The sequence below is a fragment of the Alternaria hordeiaustralica genome, assembly GCF_023758085.1.
Source record: "Alternaria hordeiaustralica strain BMP 2776 chromosome Unknown scaffold_5, whole genome shotgun sequence".
In the NCBI taxonomy this organism is placed as follows: Eukaryota; Fungi; Ascomycota; class Dothideomycetes; order Pleosporales; family Pleosporaceae; genus Alternaria; species Alternaria hordeiaustralica.
Genome location: NW_026056777.1, coordinates 1 through 22,130, shown reverse-complemented (window position 1 = coordinate 22,130; position 22,130 = coordinate 1). Strand labels below are relative to the sequence as shown.

At 53.2% G+C, this 22,130-nt stretch overlaps 9 protein-coding genes across 9 annotated transcripts; 4 read left to right on the top strand and 5 right to left on the bottom strand.

Annotated features, from left to right (window-relative positions):
• Positions 1-218: 218 nt before the first annotated feature.
• Positions 219-1,370, top strand: J4E84_003349 (uncharacterized protein; the record flags this gene model as incomplete). Its single annotated transcript, XM_049385962.1, has 3 exons — positions 219-457; positions 509-1,198; positions 1,247-1,370. 3 exons carry the CDS (start codon positions 219-221, stop codon positions 1,368-1,370), a joined length of 1,053 nt encoding a protein of 350 aa, XP_049245811.1.
• A 621-nt stretch (positions 1,371-1,991) lies between these two features.
• Positions 1,992-3,292, top strand: TCA8 (Succinate--CoA ligase [ADP-forming] subunit alpha, mitochondrial; the record flags this gene model as incomplete). The annotated part of the gene is made up of 7 exons (XM_049385961.1): positions 1,992-2,149; positions 2,203-2,231; positions 2,291-2,417; positions 2,471-2,533; positions 2,582-2,607; positions 2,657-2,739; positions 2,792-3,292. The coding sequence occupies 7 exons, from the start codon at positions 1,992-1,994 to the stop codon at positions 3,290-3,292; spliced, it is 987 nt and encodes a 328-aa protein (XP_049245810.1).
• A 334-nt stretch (positions 3,293-3,626) lies between these two features.
• Positions 3,627-4,703, top strand: J4E84_003347 (uncharacterized protein; the record flags this gene model as incomplete). Its single annotated transcript, XM_049385960.1, has 1 exon — positions 3,627-4,703. One exon carries the CDS (start codon positions 3,627-3,629, stop codon positions 4,701-4,703), a length of 1,077 nt encoding a protein of 358 aa, XP_049245809.1.
• A 253-nt stretch (positions 4,704-4,956) lies between these two features.
• On the bottom strand, positions 4,957-6,360 carry FYV10 (GID complex subunit containing RING finger motif; the record flags this gene model as incomplete). The annotated part of the gene is made up of 3 exons (XM_049385959.1): positions 4,957-5,394; positions 5,445-6,254; positions 6,310-6,360. 3 exons carry the CDS (start codon positions 6,358-6,360, stop codon positions 4,957-4,959), a joined length of 1,299 nt encoding a protein of 432 aa, XP_049245808.1.
• Positions 6,361-7,038: 678 nt separating this feature from the next.
• Positions 7,039-9,000, bottom strand: ARB1 (ABC transporter ATP-binding protein arb1; the record flags this gene model as incomplete). Its single annotated transcript, XM_049385958.1, has 3 exons — positions 7,039-7,165; positions 7,216-8,357; positions 8,407-9,000. 3 exons carry the CDS (start codon positions 8,998-9,000, stop codon positions 7,039-7,041), a joined length of 1,863 nt encoding a protein of 620 aa, XP_049245807.1.
• A 727-nt stretch (positions 9,001-9,727) lies between these two features.
• J4E84_003344 (uncharacterized protein) lies at positions 9,728-10,246 on the bottom strand (the record flags this gene model as incomplete). Its single annotated transcript, XM_049385957.1, has 1 exon — positions 9,728-10,246. One exon carries the CDS (start codon positions 10,244-10,246, stop codon positions 9,728-9,730), a length of 519 nt encoding a protein of 172 aa, XP_049245806.1.
• Positions 10,247-11,782: 1,536 nt separating this feature from the next.
• On the bottom strand, positions 11,783-15,024 carry J4E84_003343 (uncharacterized protein; the record flags this gene model as incomplete). The annotated part of the gene is made up of 3 exons (XM_049385956.1): positions 11,783-12,011; positions 12,063-14,862; positions 14,943-15,024. The coding sequence occupies 3 exons, from the start codon at positions 15,022-15,024 to the stop codon at positions 11,783-11,785; spliced, it is 3,111 nt and encodes a 1,036-aa protein (XP_049245805.1).
• A 3,318-nt stretch (positions 15,025-18,342) lies between these two features.
• J4E84_003342 (uncharacterized protein) lies at positions 18,343-18,831 on the top strand (the record flags this gene model as incomplete). Its single annotated transcript, XM_049385955.1, has 4 exons — positions 18,343-18,383; positions 18,441-18,498; positions 18,612-18,704; positions 18,754-18,831. 4 exons carry the CDS (start codon positions 18,343-18,345, stop codon positions 18,829-18,831), a joined length of 270 nt encoding a protein of 89 aa, XP_049245804.1.
• A 323-nt stretch (positions 18,832-19,154) lies between these two features.
• ELP3 (Elongator subunit) lies at positions 19,155-20,940 on the bottom strand (the record flags this gene model as incomplete). The annotated part of the gene is made up of 2 exons (XM_049385954.1): positions 19,155-20,581; positions 20,637-20,940. The coding sequence occupies 2 exons, from the start codon at positions 20,938-20,940 to the stop codon at positions 19,155-19,157; spliced, it is 1,731 nt and encodes a 576-aa protein (XP_049245803.1).
• Positions 20,941-22,130: the final 1,190 nt, after the last annotated feature.

Sequence of the window (22,130 nt, the reverse complement as noted above, 5' to 3'; positions counted from 1 at the left end):
ATGCCGATCAGCCGCATTGTCGCGAGCTGACGTCCGACCTGGAGCAGTGGCAGGTGCGGACGAGTGGGGTAGCCCTATTGGCTAGCTGCGGACCCTAGAACCGCCCATCCCTGCCCGCCCTCGCGTCTCGCGTATAGCGTATTCCGAGGAAAAGTCCGTTCGAGACGCTGTCGCATGCTGTGAGGCCCGTACCCACGACGACGCCGCACCACACACCCATGGCACTGCGCGAGCTGCCACTTCGTACGGCCACGGCCCTCTGCAACAGCACCAGACCCGCCATCCGCGCGGCTGTCCCCCTGTGCCGCCGCAATGCCTCGTCCGAAGCAGTCCGAGAAATTGAAGACGCATCATCATTCGAGGTCCCGCCGCCATCGCAGGAACTGGCAAAAAACTACGACCCCGTAGCGCGGAGTCGGCTGCGGAGGAGAGGAAACAAGCAGCTGCCGCCAAGCAGGTACGGGCGTTGAAGCATGCACCAGCAGACACACAGGCTCATACATACCAGATACCAATACCGATCCCCTAAATACTACCGCGGCCCTCTCCACCCCCACCAGCCACCTCCCGAGTCGGATCCCTCTTCGCGACTCTTCCAGCCTGGACCCTTCAGCCTGTCCCGTCTCGAGCAGACCTACCAGAGCAAGATCGCGTCCGATCTCCTCACCCTCACATATCAGCACTACCCTCCCGGTTACCGCGCCCCCAAGACGGAGCAAAGACTACGAGAATGGACTGGCGACTCCCCGTACTTCAAGAATCGCCCCCTCAGGCCTCCACGAGGTAAGGGTGAGGTACTCCGGCTGCTTCAAGAGCCCCGCACTTTCCGCAACATTCCCAAGATCACAGGCGTCACAGTCCACTCCATGGTGCCCGAAGCGCAGGAGAATAGCGGGAACCTGCACGTCGCAGGTATGATCCTGCAGGCCATCAGTAATGTACGAGCCGTGTCGCACAAGGCGAGACACAATGTCGTTGGGTGGGGCTTGCGTGCGGGCAGATATGTCTCGGTGACGGCCAAGATGGAGCGGGAAGATGCGGAGCACTTTCTGACAAAACTCATCGATGTGGTCCTGCCAAGGATCAAGGAGTGGAAAGGCGTACCAGGTTCGTCTGGAGACGGACACGGTAACATGAGCTTTGGTCTCACCCCAGACCAACTTGCCCTCTTCCCGGAAATTGAGGTCAACTATGATGCGTGAGTCTGCTGTCCTCTGGTAATCTGTGCTCCAACTGACCAGTTCAGATACCCACCAAAGATGATTCCCGGTTGCCACATCACCATCCAAACCGATGCCACCAACAACAAGGACGCACGTCTACTTCTCCAATCCATTGGAATCCCATTCTACGGCAAGCTCAACGACTAAATGTAGATATCTGATTATTGTGTATAAACCGTGTAGAACATGTAAGAATTATATAAGTCTTACGATACATTGCAAGCATCGCATGTATCCATCCCGCATTTTGATTCTGTCGAGTCAAAGACAGACCCTGGTACACCGCGCAACGAAGAATGAGAATAACATGGACGGTTGTAGATTTGAGCTAGATGAAGCACAAAATAGGACTCTGTCTAACCATCATGTATACCCGCCGCGAATGTCTTACTATTGCGAAACATGCACTGCAACATGGTTGAATGTTGAGGACCGCGGCTTGAAAACCTACACCGCGAGGAACACCATGTTCAGAAGCACAGTACTGGGATACGCAGATCAAGCAGAATATCCGTATACTCCAATGTTCGGCCTCTTAATCTCGACATGAGACTGCAACCTATCGGGATGTGCCCTCGATAGACGAGTTATTTTCGTGAAGTTGTCGGGCGCGGACGGACCCTGGCACGAGATTTTAGGTTGGCCAAGCTCCCCCGAAGAACTCCCGCCATGTCGCAGCTTCGCTCAGACCGCTAACCACCACTAAACCGACCCGCGATACCCTCCAAAAACCCCAGAGTTGCTTCCGTGACCACCATACCCGTCACGATGCAGGCAATCCGGCAACCCATGCGCTCTGCGCTCTCAAAGGCCGCTACCAGGCAGTATGCGACCGCTTCCTCGCAGTACGCCGAGACGATTAAGAACCTTCGCATCAACGGCGACACCAAGGTCCTGTTCCAGGGCTTCACGGGAAAGCAGGGAACGTGAGTGCGACTGCAAGAGCGCGTGGTTGGAAGAGGGGCTAATGCAGGACCAGCTTCCACGCACAACAAGCCATTGAATACGGTATGCGCAACGGACCCGCTGATATAATCCTGTGAGGGGGAGGACTGACAGGGCGACAGGCACAAAGGTTGTTGGAGGCACAAACCCCAAGAAGGCGGGCACCGAGCACCTTGGACTGCCCGTCTTCAAGAACGTAGCAGAGGCCATGAAGGAGACTCAGGCTTCCGCTACTGCCATCTTCGTTCCGTACGCCATACCCCACAGCCGCATACAGACCATGCGATCTAACAGACTTGTAGCCCGCCAGTCGCTGCTGCCAGTATCGAGGAGGCTATCAACGCCGAGGTTCCTCTGATTGTGACGTAGGTGTACACATCAAACTCGGATACTTGGAAACTTACAACCGACAGTATTACTGAGGGTATCCCGCAACACGGTATGAACTACAGACATGGTCAACGAGGCACATATACTGATTGACGCAGACATGGTCCGCATCACAGACATGCTCAAGACACAGAACAAGTCTCGCATGGTTGGTCCCAACTGCCCCGGTATCATCGCTCCCGTACGTTCTTTGCCTACCTCTTCCAGTCGGGATGTGACGTTGACTTGAATAGGGTCAATGCAAGATTGGTATCATGCCAGGCTTCATCCACAAGCGCGGCCGCGTCGGTATTGTTTCTCGTTCCGGAACCCTCACATACGAAGCCGTCAACCAGACCACCCAAGCCGGCCTTGGCCAGTCACTCGTTGTCGGTATCGGCGGCGACCCCTTCTCCGGAACCAACTTCATCGACTGCCTGAATGTCTTCCTGAAGGACGAGGAGACTGACGGTATCATCATGATTGGTGAGATTGGTGGTTCCGCCGAGGAGGATGCCGCAGACTTCTTGAAGGAGTACAACACTGCCAACAAGCCCGTTGTCAGCTTCATCGCTGGTATCTCTGCACCGCCAGGCAGGAGAATGGGTCACGCTGGTGCCATTGTTAGCGGTGGAAAGGGTGATGCCAACTCCAAGATCACCGCGCTTGAGGCCGCTGGTGTCACTGTTGAGCGCTCCCCCGCCAAGCTAGGATCAACTCTCTACGACCAGTTCGTCAAGCGCGACTTGATATAAGCAGTCATAACGATGTTTCATTGAACTGCTTGAACGTGCCGGCTTGCATATTGCGGCTGCTGCATTAGGTCCATTGTACATTTTAGTCATAAGAGCAATCCATCGTGTGTGCATCTTCAGACCATATCCTCTCTAATCATGGTTTGGCTTGCTATAAAGGTTCTACTGAGTAATGTGCAGATATCGTGCTGACGTGCATGCAGCCCTCTTTTCACATGCAGATCCTGAACCCTGCTTGGGCGTGACCCAAACTAATCATTTTCGTCGAGTTCCCCGCAAACCTCCGAGCCGCATCCAATTGACTGCACTCTGCAATCGCAAACACAGCAACAGCATGTCGAAAACAAAGACCAAGCGCGCCCGTCGCGAGCTCAAGCGCGAAGGTGAGAAGAAGATCTTCGCGTTCCACAAGAAGAACGCGAAAGCAGCGGCCGACTCCAAACCCACGGCAAAAACTCCAGCGAACAAGAAGCAAAAGATGAGCGCACCAAACGCAGCAGCAGCATCCACACCTGCAACGACGCCCGCCCACGCGCAACCCCCAAAGAAGAAGCACAAAATTCCCTTCGGCGAGTACGACCACATACTCCTCGTCGGCGAAGGCGACTTCAGCTTCACGCGCTCCCTCGCCATAGAACACGGCTGCGCAAACGTAACGGCAACGAGCTACGACGACGAAGAAGATGTCCACAGCAAATACCCTTCCTTTAGAGAAATCCAAACCGAACTCTCCTCCCTCACACCGCCCGTCCCCCTCCACCACGACATCGACGCTACAAAACTTTCCAGCTACAAACACCTACGGTGTAACCGCGACGACGACGATGACAACGACGAAGAAGGCTGGGACACAATCGCCTTCATGTTCCCGCACACAGGCGGTCTATCCACCGACGTAAATCGACAAGTGCGCGCCAACCAAGCCCTCTTGGTATCCTTCTTCAAATCCTGCCTTGACACCTCGAATCCCAAACGGCGGCTACAAATCCTGCGGAACCAGGACGATAACAAGAAAGGCAGCTCGCCCCAGCAACCCATCCGCCCTTTCCTCCGCATGGGCGGCCGGATTATCGTCACGCTGTTCGAAGGCGAGCCGTACACGCTGTGGAATATCAGGGATCTGGCGCGCCATGCGGGGTTGAAGGTGGTGGAGAGCTGGCAGTTTGATTGGAGCCAGTATCCGGGGTATCGCCATGTTAGGACGCTGGGGGCCATGGAGACGGGGTGGAAGGGTGAGGATAGGGCGGCGCGCATGTTTGTGTTTGAGAAGATTCCGCTCGTGGCAGATAGCGATGAGGAGAAGGAGATGGCGAGGCAGGCCAAGGTGGGCAGGGGTGGGCGGCTGCCGAGTCAGAAAGAGGCGATGAAGAGGGCGTTGGACGAAGATGAGGAGGATGAAGATGACGAGTGAGCTGGGGATGGGCGGAGACGCGCACGGTTGAGCAATACCTCCGACACGGAACAAGTGCATGCTTGCGGGCGAAGCGTAAAGTGGTCATTGGACTTAGGAACAACACCCAAGGCCTTGAGGTCCTTCCCATCTACACTTGAAAGAATCAGGTACGCCGACCCATACCGCGCCGAGCAGATTCCCATACCAAAACACCACGCTATACCGGACTATCATACAAATGCCGCTAGAAGAAAGAAAGAGAGACAAAACATCACATAACATAAACCTTCCGGACCTCGCTCTCAGGCCACTGCTTGCCGCTCAGTCCTTCTGCCGGATCCCTCACGAACCCCTCTTCCGTGCCAACCTTCTCGTTAAAGACGCGCAGTCTCTCGGAGCCGTAGATGCGATGGTTGGGCAGTACTACAGGACTGTCTTCAACGATACTCTTAGTGTGGAGGGCGTAGGGAACGTTGCGCGCCAGCTCGTTGAGCTCGGTACTACAGATTGGGCATACGGTCGTGGTAGAGGAAGCGGCGTTTGTGGAGGAGGGTGTGTAGGCGGAATGGCAGGCGGGTGTTTTGAGCGCGGAGAGACCGGCGCTCAAGGCGACGTGGAGGAGCGGCCGCGGGGGCAGGGAGTAGAGGGTGTGATGAGTCGCGACGAAGCAATCGGCTAGATGCGACCACCGTGATGCCGAGTAGAAAGACTAGAAGGAATATTAGAGATAGGAACCATCAGCAGTCTGGGGAAACTCACAGCATAAGGTTCCACCTCATCCCACGGCCTATACGCCAACATGCCCGCCGCCCTCCTCATCAATTCGAAATCCCCACTCGTACTCAAATACTTCTTAGCATGCGCCCTCGCCTCCATCAACTTCGTTTCTCCACCTCCGCCCCCTATGCTGACTCCATGCATACCATCATCTTGTGTCTCCAACCCATCCATACCGCTCAACCCGGCCTCGTGTCCCTGTCTCACCAACTCAATATACTGCTGCAGCCTGAGCTCGAACTCGAGCAGGCTACCCCCCTTCTTGAGTTCTTTGCCATGTTCCTTGCACCACTCAAGCGCCAACGTTGTACTCATGCCTTCCCGTAAACTCTTCTCGATTTTGTGACACGCAACGAATGCATCCACATCCACGAGCTCGGTGATTCCTTTGCTCTTCGCCAGACACGCTGCGCTCTCTGCATACCCCTCTCTTAGCAGGTAATCCACGAGTAACCGGCTTAACCGCGTGCGTGACCATTCATCGTATTTGACGTCGACGAGGCTTTGCATTTCGTACAGGTCTTGCAGATGTTGTAGGCGCGCTTTTGTGGAGCGGTGGATGCGCGCTTCTTCTTCGTGGAGGGTTTCTAGTTTGCGCTTGAGGTTGTGCATCTTGCTTATCATGGTGTCGAGAGAGTCGAGTGTGGCTTCTGGGGAGGCGTTCTTGGAGGCGGCTTTGGTGGCGGCGGTTAGGGATGTGGTGAGTGCGCTGGACGAGTGTTCGATGACGCGTTGGGCGTTTTTGAAGTTGCGCCGCGACAGCTCGTAGGGCATGCGCAGGAGTGGTTGGTCCTGTGATCGTGTTAGCAGGTAATACGGTATGTCTGGGTAGACGGGAACGTTTTACGAGGAGGAGATGCGACTCCGCATTGAGCTTTGTGCTTGTGAGCTCCGCCATGGCGGGCAGAGAGCGAGTGGAAGGGAGGAAAAGCTTCGTGTAAGAGCTGCTGGATCCCGGATTGTCGCGGTTTTAAATAAACACAGCGGGAGCGAAGGTCTTGAAGAGTAATGGTATGAGAGTGGAAAGATGGGAGGCTTGGTGTATATGCTTGAGCTCCACTATCGCAGTGGAAGCTTGCGGGGGTGCTCGCTCGTCACAGCTCATAGCTCACCAATAGGCACGTGCCGAACATGTACCTACCGATAGCCACATATCCGTTCTACGTAGCCTCAAAACAGCTGTCTGCACATCCTTCTTCTCGATTACACGCATGTCAAACGTCCTCTGTCCACCGGAAGTATCATGTACATACACGCACAAATACATCATCACAACTATGCGCACGACCCTTAGCATCGCAAGCAGCGCCCAAAATATGGAAACAACAATACATGCTTCTATGTGATATCATTCTGATCGTAAGGCAACTCTAAAACTCCTCTAAGACCCAATGCATCATAACGCATAATCCAGATGCCTCTACCCATGCAGAACGACACTGACGCAGGAAGCGATGAGCTGCCGGCCTACTGCAGAGGTATCCTGAAACCTGCTCTAAGGCCATTACTTTTGTTGTACCTGCGTTCCACAGCTCGAAGGACGCATGCAACTTGCGAAACTATCCCCAAAATCCGCTTAGAGAGCACCAGTCGACGCCATCTTCTTGCGGAGATGGTCCTTGTACTCGCCAATTGTTCCGTCCCACCTGCGGACGGTCTTGTGCTCGCACACCATAATGTCCTTCGCGATCTTGTCAAGCAATCTATCCATTGTTAGCAGGCTGATCAAGTAGGAGAGTTAGATTGAACATACCGGAAGTCGTGGGAAACAACAACGACACCACCGCTGAAGGCGTTGATGGCATCCGCCAAACTGTCAATAGTAGGGATATCCAGACCGTTGGTAGGCTCGTCAAGCAACAACATGTTGGGTCCCTCAATAGCGAGCAGAGCGAAGACGATACGTGACTTCTGACCATCGGACAGAGTGGCCATCTTCGATGTCTGTGCCTCACCAGTCATACCGTAGCGACCGAGCTGTTGGCGCCAGTATTGAAGATCCTGGCTGATGTGGTGGAACTTGTCACGGACGAAGTCAAGGGCAGACTTGGTGAGGTCAAGCTGTTCAGCAGAGTGCTGGCTGTACACACCGAGCTTCAAGTGAGTGTGGCGCGACACAACACCGGATGTGGGGCTGAGCTTTCCGGTGAAGATGTTGAGAAGGGTGGACTTTCCAACACCGTTGGGTCCGACAAGAGCTGTTCGAGAGTCCATGTCGACACCGAAGTCCAGGTTCTCGTACAGGTTGTCCTTTGCATCTCCAGAGTAAGAGAAGGTAACGTCGTCAAGCGACAAGACAGGTGGGGGCAGCTTCTCGACGTCGGCAAAGCGGAAAGTGAAGACACGGTCAACGGCAACGGGCTCGATCAGACCATCGGCCTCCATCTTGTCCAAAATCTTCTGGCGAGACTTGGCTTGTCTGACCAAGTTGGCGTAAGTACCAGCGGAAGCAATGAACTTCTTGATGTGCTTGATCTCGTCTTGCTGCTTCTCGTAGGCCTTGGTCTGGTTGACCTCCTGCTCGGTACGTGTCTTGTGGTATGTGTCGTAGTTACCTCCGTAGTAGAGGAGCTTCTTCTGACGCATGTCGATCATGTTTGTGCAGACACCGTTCAAGAAGTCCATGGAGTGGGACACGAGAACCAGGGTGCGCTCCCACTTCTTCATGTACTCCTCGAGCCACACACAGGCCTCCAAGTCCAAATGGGCAGTGGGGTCGTCGAGCAGCAGCAGGGCGGGCTTGACGAACAGCGCCTTGGCGAGCGCAACACGCATACGCCATCCACCAGACATGTCCTTTGTCTTCTTGTTGATGGTAACCTTGTTGAAACCGAGACCGGTAAGAATGAGGGATGCGCGGGTGTGGAAGGTGGACGGGTCCATGTCTTCTTGACGCTGGTATAGTGTTAGTGGCGTGCCGCACTTTGATGTGGCGTGTACATACCTCGTAGATGTCGTCAAGGAGGGGGCTCTCGGGGCCGTCCTTCTCAAGGATGTCCTCAGCCAGCTTCTCGAGACGGGCCAGCTCGTTCTCAGCCTCGCGCACAACCCACTCCAGGGCACCCAGCTCAGTCTTGGGGGCACCCATGTTCAGCAGGTAGATGTCGATGTGCTCTGGGAAGGGGAACTCGCGCTTGTCGATGGCCTTGAGCAGGGTCGTCTTTCCGCAACCGTTCTCACCCAACAGACCGTATCGGCGGCCGTAGTTGATCTCGAGGGTGGAGTCGTTGAAGAGGACCTTTCCGTGGAACACGAGCGATGCAGAGATGATCTTGACATCGCGCGACTGCTCGAGCGAGGCGAGCACACCGGTGGTGACGCGGTCGGACAGACCGTGCTTGTCCTCCTGCATGGTCAGCTTCTTGACCTCCTCGTTCAGCTCGAGGTCCTCGGCCTCGTCGCCGTTCTCAGAGTTGGCCTTGGAGGCATTCTTGGAGTTGGCCTTGGACGACAGCTTGGAGGTGGCCGTCTTCTTGGGCTTCGCATCGCCGTCGGCGGCGCGCTTCGCCTGGCGGGCAGCTTTTGAGGCGGAGACCATGGTGTCTTAGTGGTTTATGGGTGAAGACTCTGGGGTGGTGGAGGGAGGAGGAAATTTCGTAGGGTTGGGATCAACGTCAATCTGTGCCCCGCTAAGTCTCTTATCGATAGGTGTCGATACCCAAAGGTTTCAGTTTCGCGTCCTGTTCAAAGCGCGACACTCGAATGTGAAAACGAGTGGAGTGATGAAGCGCTGGAAGTGATGTAGAAAAAGAGGATTTGAGAGTAAGAAACGGCCAGGGCTGGTCAAACAATGCGACCCTGTGAATCAATTTTCTTACTTGTGGCGAAGGCTGCGCACGGCCAATGAGCGCTCCCCCACCATCATCATAGGGCAAGTAAGGCGCTCAACGCTCGAGGCTGACACCGCTACATGCATCTTTCTTTAGGATAGTAAGTCACCAGACAGGTAGCTAGGTCCAGATCCGGGCGAAGCAAACAGTGTCTTCGTATGTATTCTGTACGAATATGTTTTCTATGTCTCCAGAAGTCCCGCCATGTGCCCCTCAACGCAAAAGTACGCCATGCGCATCTTCCTATGTATATTTAGGTATGCGATGAACATGTGCTGCTCAGATCCCATTTTCGTTCAAAGTTACGAAACGATGAAGAGTATCGTTAGTATTAAGCATCACCTGTGTGGTTGTTGAGCATTGTGGATACCCCACGAGAGAGCGATGATCGTCATAGTTCTTATCTTCACCAGCCTCAACAGCGATAAGCGCCGTCTATATACCGTGACTGCTCCCGCTGTTGCTCGGCACCATAGTGAACTCAGCACTGCTCCTTTCGCTATCCGCTTCTTCCTTTTCTGAATCTACTGTTTTTGCCTCCTGGTCGACCCTCTCTCGTAATCTTCCTCGTAACTTTTCCAGTACTCTCGTCTCTTCCGCGTTCAAATTCAAATCGTCTGGCAACGTAATCCTGGCGCCGTTGATCTCAATTTTGTGCCTCTCGCAGTCATAGTGTTGCTCCTTTGCACTCTTCTTTCGTTCTAAACCGCCCGTCGCATCTGGCACCACCTCTTCATCCCCAATCTTCACTTTCTGCAGATCCAAAGGGGTCCACCAGTATATCGGAAACTGCCTTTGAATGTTGTTGATGGCCAGCCCAACTGCAATCATAAGAGTAGTGCCCCACAGAACGAGGCCGACGAAGTACCAGCCCATGGCTGTGATGACAGGGTCTGTTGCTGCAAGCACCGCGGATGCGCCGCCCGGGGGATGCACAGTATTGGTCAAGAGCATGACGGCAGACGCGCAACCGCATGCTATAGCGCCTGCAATCCATCGTATCGAATCGTATTCCGAGTGATATTGGAACAACTTCGATATGCCGACGCCGATGAGGGCAGAGATTCCATGGCCGAGGAGGGCATTGCGCGGTTGGCCGAGTGGCGAGCGTATAGAGTTGTACTCAAGAATCGCAGAGGCACCCTGTGTCACCAGTCAGCACAACAGATCACGCTCGTAACAGCAACAAGTAACATACGAAAGAAGCGATCAACGCTGGCGGTTGATGCCATTGTATGCTGTCCGTATTATTGAAGACTGCCGCTACGACCGCCAGACCGCAGAACGCGCCCAACAACGACCAGAACGCTCCAAGTATGTTCCCAACATCTTGACGCGTCTCTCTTCTATACCCAAGGAACCTCGACACCGGCGTCGGAAGCTTGTGCAGCGGTGAAGGAGGAATGATGCGATTGAGGTAGCGATCGATATCAAGGTCCCATTCCCTGGCTGCAGAGAACACACTCATACTGACCAATGTAAACACAAAACAAACAAAACCTTCCCATGCGAATGGATAAGTAAAACAGAAAGCAGATCAACAGCTCAAAGAGATTAAAGTTCAATGGCCCCGGGAGCGGACCGTCAAAAGCACGAACTTGCAACCAAAGTCCCTCATCGCGCAATTTATTCCCGGATCCAGCTGTCAAACAACGGTACTTTGTCCGCTCCTGCACCATTCGAATGCGCAAATATGCCTATTTACTCTGACGTTGACCTTGCACATGCGCGACGATCTGAGGTAAAGGTCCACGCGCAGCAAGTTGGGCTTTACGTAAAATTACGTACCACAAATACAGCTGCAACATGGCTTTGTGAACATCTCCTCGGTTCCGCGGATGCGATTCTGTGTATTGGAAATAGAGTACTGAGATGTTTTTTTGAGCGAAGGAAGTTTATTGTAGGTAGCTAGATGGTCGCAGGAGCGATGGGACGACAGTTAGAGGGTAAACCTTACCCGCAGCCTTCTACCCAAAATTGAGAATAAAAGGTAAAGGGTTGCACACCTGCCATATCCATCGAGCTGCGCGAGCTATCGCAGTGTATGAAATTGTACTCCTTACCGTACCTGCAAGCCGCCGTGGCAGTTGGACGAGCTGTGGCATCCCTGCCATTACTACGCTAGACGGCAGCTTACATGGATCCCACCTGAGTGTATGGACAGCACACACGACTAGGAGAAGGCGGTAAATCAGAAGCTCTGAAATGCACATGTAGTAAAATGCATTCACTAGACAGCGTACTATACTGTGATGTAAACGGGTATAACTCTACTTGAAAAGGTATCGAAAGGTACCGAGGCGCTATGCATCGTTCCGATCGTTGAACTGCGCTCCATGTCTGTAACGCCTGTGGTAAAACAAAAAAAAGTGTCTACCGTAGATCGATCGATCCCATGCGTCGCTGACCGACAAACGCCTCATGGATAATGCGACAACCCGAAACCCCTGTCATCTATACTCCTGTGAAGACGTGAAACTGCTTCTGCGACTAGGTACCACGGAAAAGGAACTGCAAATCCTCAGGGCTGAGGCGGTCCATGGCCACCTTGTCGTTGTTCACGGTACCAGCAATCATAGCGGCCTTCTTTTCTTGCAACGCGACCATACGCGACTCTACACTGTCCTCGATACAGAGGCGAGTGATCACACAAGGACGACGTTGACCGATACGATGGCATCGGTCGGCAGACTGCCACTCAGCTGCTGGGTTCCACCACCTGCGTCTTATTAGCGTTCTGTGGAAAGATATGGCAAAGATTAATACTTACGGGTCAACGATGAATACCCTGGATGCTTCAGTAAGGTTGAGAGCGACGCCACCAGCCTTGAGGGAGACGAGGAAGACCTCAACATCCGGATTGGTCATGAAGTGATCGATGCTCTTCTGGCGCTGGGCAGGAGTCATGCTGCCATCTAACATGACGGTATTGAAACCGGCACGACGCAGACGCCACTCAATGAGCTGCAACATCGACGTGAACTGACTGAAGACGATGGACTTGAGTGTCTGCTTCTTGCTCCGAAGCTTGTAGAGGTCGTATACCAACATCTCAATCTTGGTGGAAGAAGTCCAGTTCTCCATCTTGATGCGGTTGATGATCGACGTCTTCTTGACTGAGTCCTCGTCTTGCTCAAGCTCTGGCTGTTCAAAGTCGATGGACAGGGCGATGTGGCAGCGAGGACAGTCTGCGTCCGTGCCAGAGGCTTCGCATGTATCCATGAAGTCCTTGATGCAAGCGCGACAGAACTCGTGACGGCAGTGAGAACGTACTGCGTCCTCGGCGGGCTCATCGCAGATATTGCACACGTAGACATTACCAGCACCTTCCGCCGCATTCTTCTTTAGCAAAAGATCGGGATGGTTGGCGACCTGTCGCATTTGCATGATAAGACCGAAGATGTTGGCGTAGTTGTTGAGCATGACACCCTGCGCAACGTAAGTATCGAACTTGCGGGCGGAGTTCGACATAATCGAGGTTGAGAAGTCGCGCTCCACCTCACTGAAGAACTCTTGGTGGATAATGATGTCCTTCATCGGCAACTCCATGGAGTTGGTATGATCGCGCTTCATACGTCGTAACATGATGCGAGCAGTGATCAAGTGAAGCTTTGTCAAGGCCTCTTCGCGGAGCTTATGGTCATCGCCAGTGATTGGGTTGAGCAGCTCCTGGTTGAACACTGAGATGTGCTCAGAAGCACCGTGGTTGCAGGCAACACACATGTGGTCATCGTCGGTGGCCCAATGCAGCTTCTCGCACTTGCATGAACGGCAGAAGTAGTCCGCAAATGGACGAACTTCCAGGAAGCGAAGAAGTGAGAAGAACTCTCCGATGCGATTCTGGACTGGCGTGCCAGACAAGCACCACTTGTAGTCACCAGTCAGCGCAAAGCAAGCCTTAGCGACACCGGTGTTGCGAGACTTGATACTGTGCGCTTCGTCCAGGATAAGGCGGTGGTAGTGGATAGCGTGGAGTGGCGATGCCTCCTTGACGATATCCTCACCGCGGGACCATCCTTTGGTTTCCTTGCGATGCAGCGATTCCAGAGAGTTGTACGAAACCATGATTACGTCGTAGGACTTGAGCTCCTTGATCGACATCTTCTTGCACTTGGCGTTCGTGCCATGGTATACCAGAACCTTGAGCTTGTTGTTTGTGTACTCGCGGATCTCGTTGGACCATTGCATCAGAGCAACTGGCGGGACACATACGAGCGTCGGCTGCTTTGCAGGGTAATCAGACATGATCAGGGAGACAGCCTGGATAGTCTTGCCCATACCCATCTCATCTCCGAGCAGCCCACCCTTGTAGTGAGTCTTCTCCTGCCGAATCATCCAGCTAAGACCCTCAAGTTGAAATGGCTTCAATCGTCGGGTAATAGACTCTGGTTGCTCTGCCTGCTGAACCTCCAGGACGGGGATGTCCTCCAGAGTCTTCCACATGGTCTTCAGCTTTGGATGCTGTTGCTCTGCTCGCTCACGGTTCATGGCCCGCTTCCGCTCCCACTTGTCCGCGATGTGCGCATACCTCGCCCGACGATCAGTCGCTTCGTCTTTGTCGCCGCGGGTGAGCTTCTTCTTCCGGCCTCCAGATGCTTTCGGTTGGCGCGCCGCAGCAATCTTCTTCAGACGGTCACTTGTCGTCATCAAAGGCTCTTCATCGCTGTCGCTAGCCATTGGTGTCTCGACATCGTTAAGCAAAGACTCGGCGTCATCCACATCATCAGGACGAAACTCGCCGCCGTCAGACTCCTCGTCATCGAGAAAGTCCTCTTCCTTGAACGTTGCCTTCTTCGCACTAGAGCGTGCAGGACGACCACGCTTTGCTGAAGACTGAGCCTTGGCCTTGCCTTTGCCCTTGCCTTTGTAAGATGGTGCTGACGACAGAACAGCTGTCATTGAATCTGCGTCGTCATCGCTGAAGACCTCCTCGACCTTGGCTTTGCCCTTGCCCTTGCCAATGTATGAGGGCGCCTTCTTGCGACGCGAAGGCGCGATGGGCTCATCCTCGGATAGCATGTCCTCATCGTCCTCGTCCTTGATCTTCTGGCGCTTGCTGTGTGGCGCATCCTCATCGTCCTCCAACTGCATTTGTGCAGCGATCTCAGCGTCCATGTCGAGCGTCCAGTTTTCGGAGTCAGATTCGGAGTCTGACACGGCGGTGCGAGATCGTTTGGATGAGGTGCTCTGCGAAGGCGTCGTAGCGTTGTTCAGCCGACTACGGGCGGGCTTCTTGCCACGACTGACTGACGCAGCTGGCGTGGTCGAGATGCTGGTTCCTTGTGTTTCGTAGTCTGAGTTCTCCAGGGAAGGTGAGGCGGTTGAACTCTCTTGTCCTGCTTGTTGCGCGTTGAGCCCTGCTAGCCGTCCGCGAGTGGCGGGCGCCTTCTTGGACTTCATGGCGGGGACTCTAACTTCTTTCAACACGCGGCGGGCGCTGGCGGATGATTGAGGCACCTCGGGCTCGATAGTTTCGCTCTCGTGGTCGGAAGAGTCGGGGATGAAAGATCGAGAGGTACGAGGGCGCGTCTGTTTGTGGCGACTATCAGCCAGGGAGGAGTCTACCAGGGCTGTAATCGCATTAGCGCAAGAATGATGCACAGCATTCACTTGTAAGCCAAAGCGAAGGCCAAAGTCAGCCTGTACATACCAGTTGTCGGCGCTGGGGAAGGCGCGGTGGCGACGTCATTCGCGACACCAGTCGACTTGCGGGTTGATCGCCGGGGCGCCATTATGATGAATTGGTGAAAGGAAAAGCAAGTGAAAATGCGACAGAGATCGAGGAACGCGCAGCGAACACTGATGAACGGATTGAACGAGAGACTGTAACTTCGACGGAGGGGTGAGATGACAAGAAGCACTAATTGTCGAAGGGTAGATACCCCTGGCCCTTTTGCGCCGATAGCCCGTCGCGCGTTCACGCCTCAGGTGGCAAATTTAGGGACAAGGTCGCAGAAAAGCTAGGATTGCAGGGCTCCGTAGAGACAAGTGCGCAAACGGCGTCGGCTGTGCAACACTGTCTCGGAAATGTATAACAACCACTGCAAGCTTGTCATGCAGGTGCGATGTGGGTGGGGAAGACGCGTCGCGTGCTGAAGACGGTAGCACGTGATCGATTCCAGGCTGCCATCTCATCCGTTTACGGACTAGCGCTGAATGTCCCGCTGCAAGTCCGAAGACGCGTAAAGCAAGAAGATCTGCTATACTTTCAATAGAGGTTTTCGACTAATCAACAACGCCATGTTCACTTCAGAAGATACCTCCACGCATGCCCGGATCACGCGCGAGCCATCTGGTGTCGCCAAAGAACATGACCCCGACGCTATACCTCTCGCAACGTTCCTTCGCTTCATGGATCTTCCCAAAGACATCCGATTCCTGATCTATGAACACCTACTCAATCGGCGCATCAAGCCTTTATCTTTTGCGGACAAGGGTGTTGCCTATGAGGTGGTCACAATAGATCCAGCAGTCGCCCAGGCGTCACGCCAGCTTAGGGACGAAGCACGAGTGGCGACGCGTCACCAGCGTCTTGGTGGACCGCTTGTAATCTACATGATCAGATCATTTGAGCGTGTGGGAGATCTTTCTCGTACACTATCCATGGCTTACGATTCTGATCAACAACATATATTACGAAAGCGCATTGATGCATCTGCATTCGAGCACGCGGATGTGTCCGACTCGGTTTTAGAAAAGCCCATCAGATTGCTCCATCAATTTTTTTTCTACTCTCCTACGGGGAAAAAATTCTTCGGTCGTCCACCCTCTGAGCGGAAACGGGCGATATTGCTCACTCGGAATTACTTCGAATTCGCTGTGAGGAAGCTACGGCACAACGCTCACGTAGAATACCGGTTCTTGATAAGGGCAAACAACCTTACACGTATGAAATCTGGTAGCAATCGAGCACAGCCCATGCACACGGCTATATCCAAGCAGGGAAACACACGATGCAATTTTGTCTTGGTACCCGACAGTCACGCTACGCAAGATTCTATCACACAAATAGAACTGTCACCGGCTGGCGATTGTGTGCCCACGGAATTGGCTACACCTAAAGAACTCGCCTATATGCGGACCATAATATCCCAACTCGGAAGAGCCCGACCAACACAACCTGGGCTGCGATAATGATTCACGGAATCTACCCAACTTCCCAGTTACAGGCTCAATGGATCGCATCCCAGATACGCCTTGCGAATTGGCATGTGGCAACAGAGCAGAACCTCGACGCATGGCGGGAACCTGATAAGGTTGCTTGTATCTGATTACTAGGATGGCAAGCAAACAGAACGCCGAAGAAAAGGAGCCGCTCTCATGACTGCACACAGAGACCGTTCGCAGTAATTATGGGATATTCAGATGGTGGGAACGGAGAAGAGTTGTTCATAGATCCAGCGTTGGATGTGATCAGTATCAAAAGATTGGTTAACACTACAAATCCACAATTCAGCAATCTATGCGATCGCTACAAAGGCATTCAGAGTTCCCAGGTTCCACAGTTTCCAACTGGAGACCTAGCGTGTGCGAATGAAGCTATGCCTCCTCTTACTCAGACTTGCATCAGGTCATAAAGCCAAGGTCCAGCCGTGGTCAAAACGGGACAAAATAACTCACATCATCACGAAGACTGTGTGCAAAGCTCTCAGTAGTAGTTGTGGTAGGTGTGGCAGTCGTGGTTGTCGTGGTTGTCGTGGTAGTCATCGTAGTTGTAGAAACGACCGGTTCGCCAAACGTCGAGTTCCTGCTCTGTCATGGCCTCCGATTGCAGCTTAATGTTCTTCGCATCAATAGCACTCTCTCCATACATTATCCCTATCTCAGCCCGTGACGGAATAGCATCGGGTGGCGGTGTAGCCGTAAAGATCACAGTCACTTCAAATGAACGAACGTCTTCCGGGTGAGTATTGGCTCTTCCCGTAAGTAAGTAGCGCAAATCCCTGTCGCCTTTTACTTTCCCGTTTGGGAACAGAACTCTTAACTGAAAGTGTGTCTCTTTGCGCATTCTTAGCACACATAGACGATAGACTTTCTGGAGCGTTGTATCGTCGAATTCAGTAAGTGGGGACGTCTTACTTTCGCAACGCGTTTGATCGATACTCTGAACACGCATCCTCAGTTGACGGGTCGGTATCATCTGCGTAAACTTGGAGAGTTCGACAGGCATGCCGGCGTCGCCATGGTTCTCTTTGGACAGCGTATCCAAGTGATGACCCGAGGTGAGAGCTTCTAGAAAGCGCAGTGCAAACGTGCCATGTCCCTCCACGGCGACAAGCGTGATAGGTTGCCCCGGGAAGCCGTTGCCGAAGTAGGCTCTGATCTCGTCGCACAGAAGGCGGTTGACTAATAATAGTGCTGTGGAAGGCCTCAATTTGGTATACCAGAGGCAACGGTGGTCTCCAAAAATCGATACCAAGTGACTCTCGGGCTGCAAGTAATCGTATACTAATAACCGGATGTCTTTGGGAAGATCGAGGAAGCGGAAGGCATCAACGATACTGTCCATCTTGGGCTCTGAGGACAATAGATGAGGAGCTTAGGTATGCCGGCGTGGATGGGGTCCAAGAGCTGATGGGAGTCGTTCAATGTGGTGAAGCCAGGTTTCTAGTCCATTGCCGTCTTCCGTTATCGCGATGATGGTACAATAAGTTATGTTGTTCAGCCTAGTGAGACATGATTTCTGTATTCAGCTTCGAAGGTAGCGCGAATTGTGATGGCGAGCCGTTCTATGAGGGTTTTGCGGCGTCGATGGGGAATGGAATGAATGTCGATGTTCAGGAAGTTCCCGGTTCACCTGCATCAGATGCGACGCACGGACCCACGCGCATCGGCAGGCGTCGCAAGACATGACGATTCCAGGCTCAGGCACCTCATCCAGCGCCGCACCATCGACGTCGACCACCTCTCAACCCCATCTCCTCCTACGACATCCTCTACACTACCGGTACAGGTAGCGAACCACTCGACGATACCACGATCGCAGCGCCGCCACCGCCGCCGATAAGCTACCCGCCGACGCGCGATACCGAAGCTCCAAGTCGCCCATCATGGTGAAGCCCGTTGTTTCCGCGATGAATGCGTGGACGTGGTACGCGCGAAACAACCTAGGGAAGAAGGAATAGCAAGGAAGCTAACGGAGTGCCAGCATCGTCGTGTCTCTCTTTGCCATCGTCATTCTCTCCACGATCGGAGCTCTGTTCAAAGTACGTCTGCCTCGCGCCCATGGTTCCGACAAGGACGAATCCCTTCGAATTCACTCTATCGCGACGGTTATGAGAACTGTAAAGCGGAACTAATGCTAACACGCAACTCGCAGGGACACAGCGGCACCGTAATGGGAGGACATGAAGACCCCGAGGATGGTGGCGCAGTTGCCGGCGCGGTATTCGGTGCCGTCTTCATATACATTGTACGTTGGAATGAAAAGAGGGTATCGCACTTAGCTAACGTCTTTCCAGGGCTTCTTTGTCTTCTGCGGCCTGCAGGCCTTCCTCCACATGCGCGAAAGCCGTCGCGGCGCGATAAGCCTGTCATAATCTTGAACAGGATGCGAAACACGACCGAGGGGTAAGATAAGACGCGGTATCATCTAAAGAATCTTTGAATGCGACGATGAAGCATTAGGACAGGCACGCGTCATTGCGCCTGTGGAGGGGAGGCAAGGGGGCAATTGTACATTGTAATATGAGACACGGCGTTCAGCGGGCACAGACAGGTTCATACATTTCCGTAGCAAGACATTGGATTAGCGTAATATATGCTATCTGTACATGTGCATGAGCCCTGCATATCTGTCAAGTGAAGCATCAGGTCCGATCCATGCACGAACGCCAAAAAGCGCCAGCCACGACGTTCCCATCTACCAGTCCCTCTCCCACAGCGGCTCGAGCGTCTTGCTCATGTACGGGCCGTCAAGCCAGTAACCCAGTTTGCCGTAGTAACTCCGCACTCCAACACCAGAGATAACACTGATCTTACTGCTTCCATGCTCTTCCCTGGCTATCCGCTCTGCCTCCTCCATCAAAAGCGTACCATAACCTTGATGCTGGAACCTCTTCGGGTCCCTTGCATGTATAGGGACAGCAGACCCGTAGACGTGCAGTTCGCGTACCAGCGAAGAGGGCTGGCCAGTCAACTCTGGCCGGAAAGTGTGTTCTTTCGAACATTGTCGTAGACGAAGCAGGGCGATCAAGATGTCCTGTTTCGGGTCTTCGTACGCAAGGAATGTTTCCCAACCGCCGTTAGCCGTATAGTCCCGACGTACCAATTCGACCTGATCGGGGCGGATCTTGTGCTTCACTTCGTTGATGCCGACTTCGCGCGTCCGTACATCGCGACACGAGGTACCGAAGTCCTTCATCCTTGCCAGCGCCAACTCTCGCAAGTTACCATTCTCAACACCGGATGTGACAAGCGGCATGGGGATATCGCGCTGCACACGGTAGATTCGCGTCCATGGCGGTACCAGGGCCAGAATACGGGCAACGATATCGATGAGAGCGTTTGGGGTGTAGTTCTTGTATCTTCCTGTCCGCCAGAGTTCGTAGAGTCCTGTGCCGCGGATGACCAGTGTAGGGTAAATCTTGAGCCCATCGGTGCGGAAGTCTGGATTCGAGAAGTACTCTACGAACTGATCGAGATCGCGCTCCATACCAACGTTAGGCAGGTCAGGCATCATGTGCGAAACCACCTTGAATCCGGCGTCTTTGGAGAGACAGAATGTTTTCGCTACGGCGGCGACAGTGTGGCCTCGGTTCGTGTCGCGCGCTACATCTTCGTAAAGGGACTGTACACCGATCTCGAGACGCGTACATCCATATCGCAACATGGAGGAAAGATGTTGATCCAAACAGTAATCTGGTCGTGTTTCGATGGTGATACCAACGCACTTTATGTTACTCATCTCACCGGCGGCAACAGCCTCGTCAACGTCTTTGGTTTGATATCCCGAAAGCGCGTTGTGTAGTTGTGAGATGAACTCGTCCCGATATGACTCTGGTAGTGACATGAATGTGCCGCCCATGATGATGTACTCAACTTTGTCGACACTGTGACCGAGCGACTTGATCTGGTCGACTCGTCCACGAGCCTGCTCGTAAGGATCATAGCGCGCTCGGATAGCGCGCATAGATGTTGGCTCGTAACCTGTGTAGGACTGTGTTGAGTACTCAAAGTCGGAGTCTGGACCTCCTGGACAGTATACACAGATATTACCAGTGTAGGCAATGTGTGGGCACCGGTGAGGTTTGCACATAACCGCCACCACTGCAATACCAGAGGATGTACCTACAAAGCACATCAGTCTCACAATTCTTATGCGATGTAGTTGAGGGAAACGTACGGATCGGCTTGGCGATGAGCTTCGGGAGGATATATTTCTTGTAGTGCTCAGGCACAGCCGCGATAATGGCCGTGAGCGGAGGCTGGCTCTTAAGGTAGTGCTTCTTCGCGATCTGACCTCGTAGCGAGTTCAGGTTCAGATCCTTCTTAGGTCTAGAACCGTCGGCCTGGGATTCATAGTCCTGAATGAGCGCTGAGGCGATATCTGCGCACGCACGCATGTAACGTTCATTCTCGGGTGGCAATTTGACATTCTTTGGTAGCCTCCTCTTATGCTGCGTCTCTGTCACCGTCATAGTCGCCATGGTGGGCAGATTTTATTGTTTGGTGTTTGCGGTTCACAGATGGCGAATCTTGAGGACTCAGACTCTGGATATGGAAGTCACGGGTGGGGGTGGGATTTATTCGGAGCTAGGTCGCTCCTGTACTAGTGTGATCGCTTCAACTTGCCAGACTTCAGCAACGCTCTGAAGGTCACTCTCCCACGAACTCACTCATCTGCCCCATCGATGCGCGCCCCGAACCTCGACCTGGTCTTATTAATTTGTTTTCAAATCCTTGCATTCGTACCTATGGAGCACGAATGGCTTTGCTAGACCCGTGATTCATGATGGACTTGCCATTACGTTTACTTTCATTCGTTCACACGAGGTGTCCAGGCCATGAGCTCCATTCACTGGGCAGGACCAACTCTCATTCTAAATTACTGTCGCGGAGACACCGATTAGAACATGTGAAAATAGACAGAATCCGGCGCGACTAACAGAGACAAAAACAGACGAAGAGAAAACAGCTATACAAGAGGTGACCCAGAGGAAAGCTACTCACGCACTCGAACTCCTTTTACGGTTTGGACTCTCTTCACGTACGACCCGGATAGATCCAATCACTGTGCAAACTTCCCGAATACATACACTCAGAGATGTATATACTGAGACTGACCAGACTAGCCTATTCCTCCTATCTTGGTAGTTACGTGCGAAAGTAGTGACCTGATATGTTCGACGCTATAAAACCCTGAGAATGGTACACAGTCAGCAGCCGTAGCATTTGCATTGAAAAGCTTTACTAGAAATCGGTAAACTAGAAATGTCGCCCTTACGCCCTTTGCAAACCATGGTACTACAGTACTAGCTTACGACTCATCACCAAGCACCTGATGACCTCGGAAGTTCCGAATACTCCAGACTTCCCGAAGGAGCGCTCTTTTTTGTTTCCACCACATCCACTCGTCTCACAAGGTCTCACGACTCAGTCCACACTCATAATAATACGCAATGGGGAAGCGCAAACCCCACCCCGCCGGCCGACCGCCAAAGAAAGCCGCACCCATCGAAGAAGACGAAGAGAAAGGAACAATCTACTTCTACATGCCCAACGAAAAACCCTATGGCATATTCTGCCAATGGCACCCCAGTCCCTTCAGCATCCCCATTGCATCACTGCAATGGCTCGTTGATCTCGCACCACCACCACCACCACCACCACCACCACC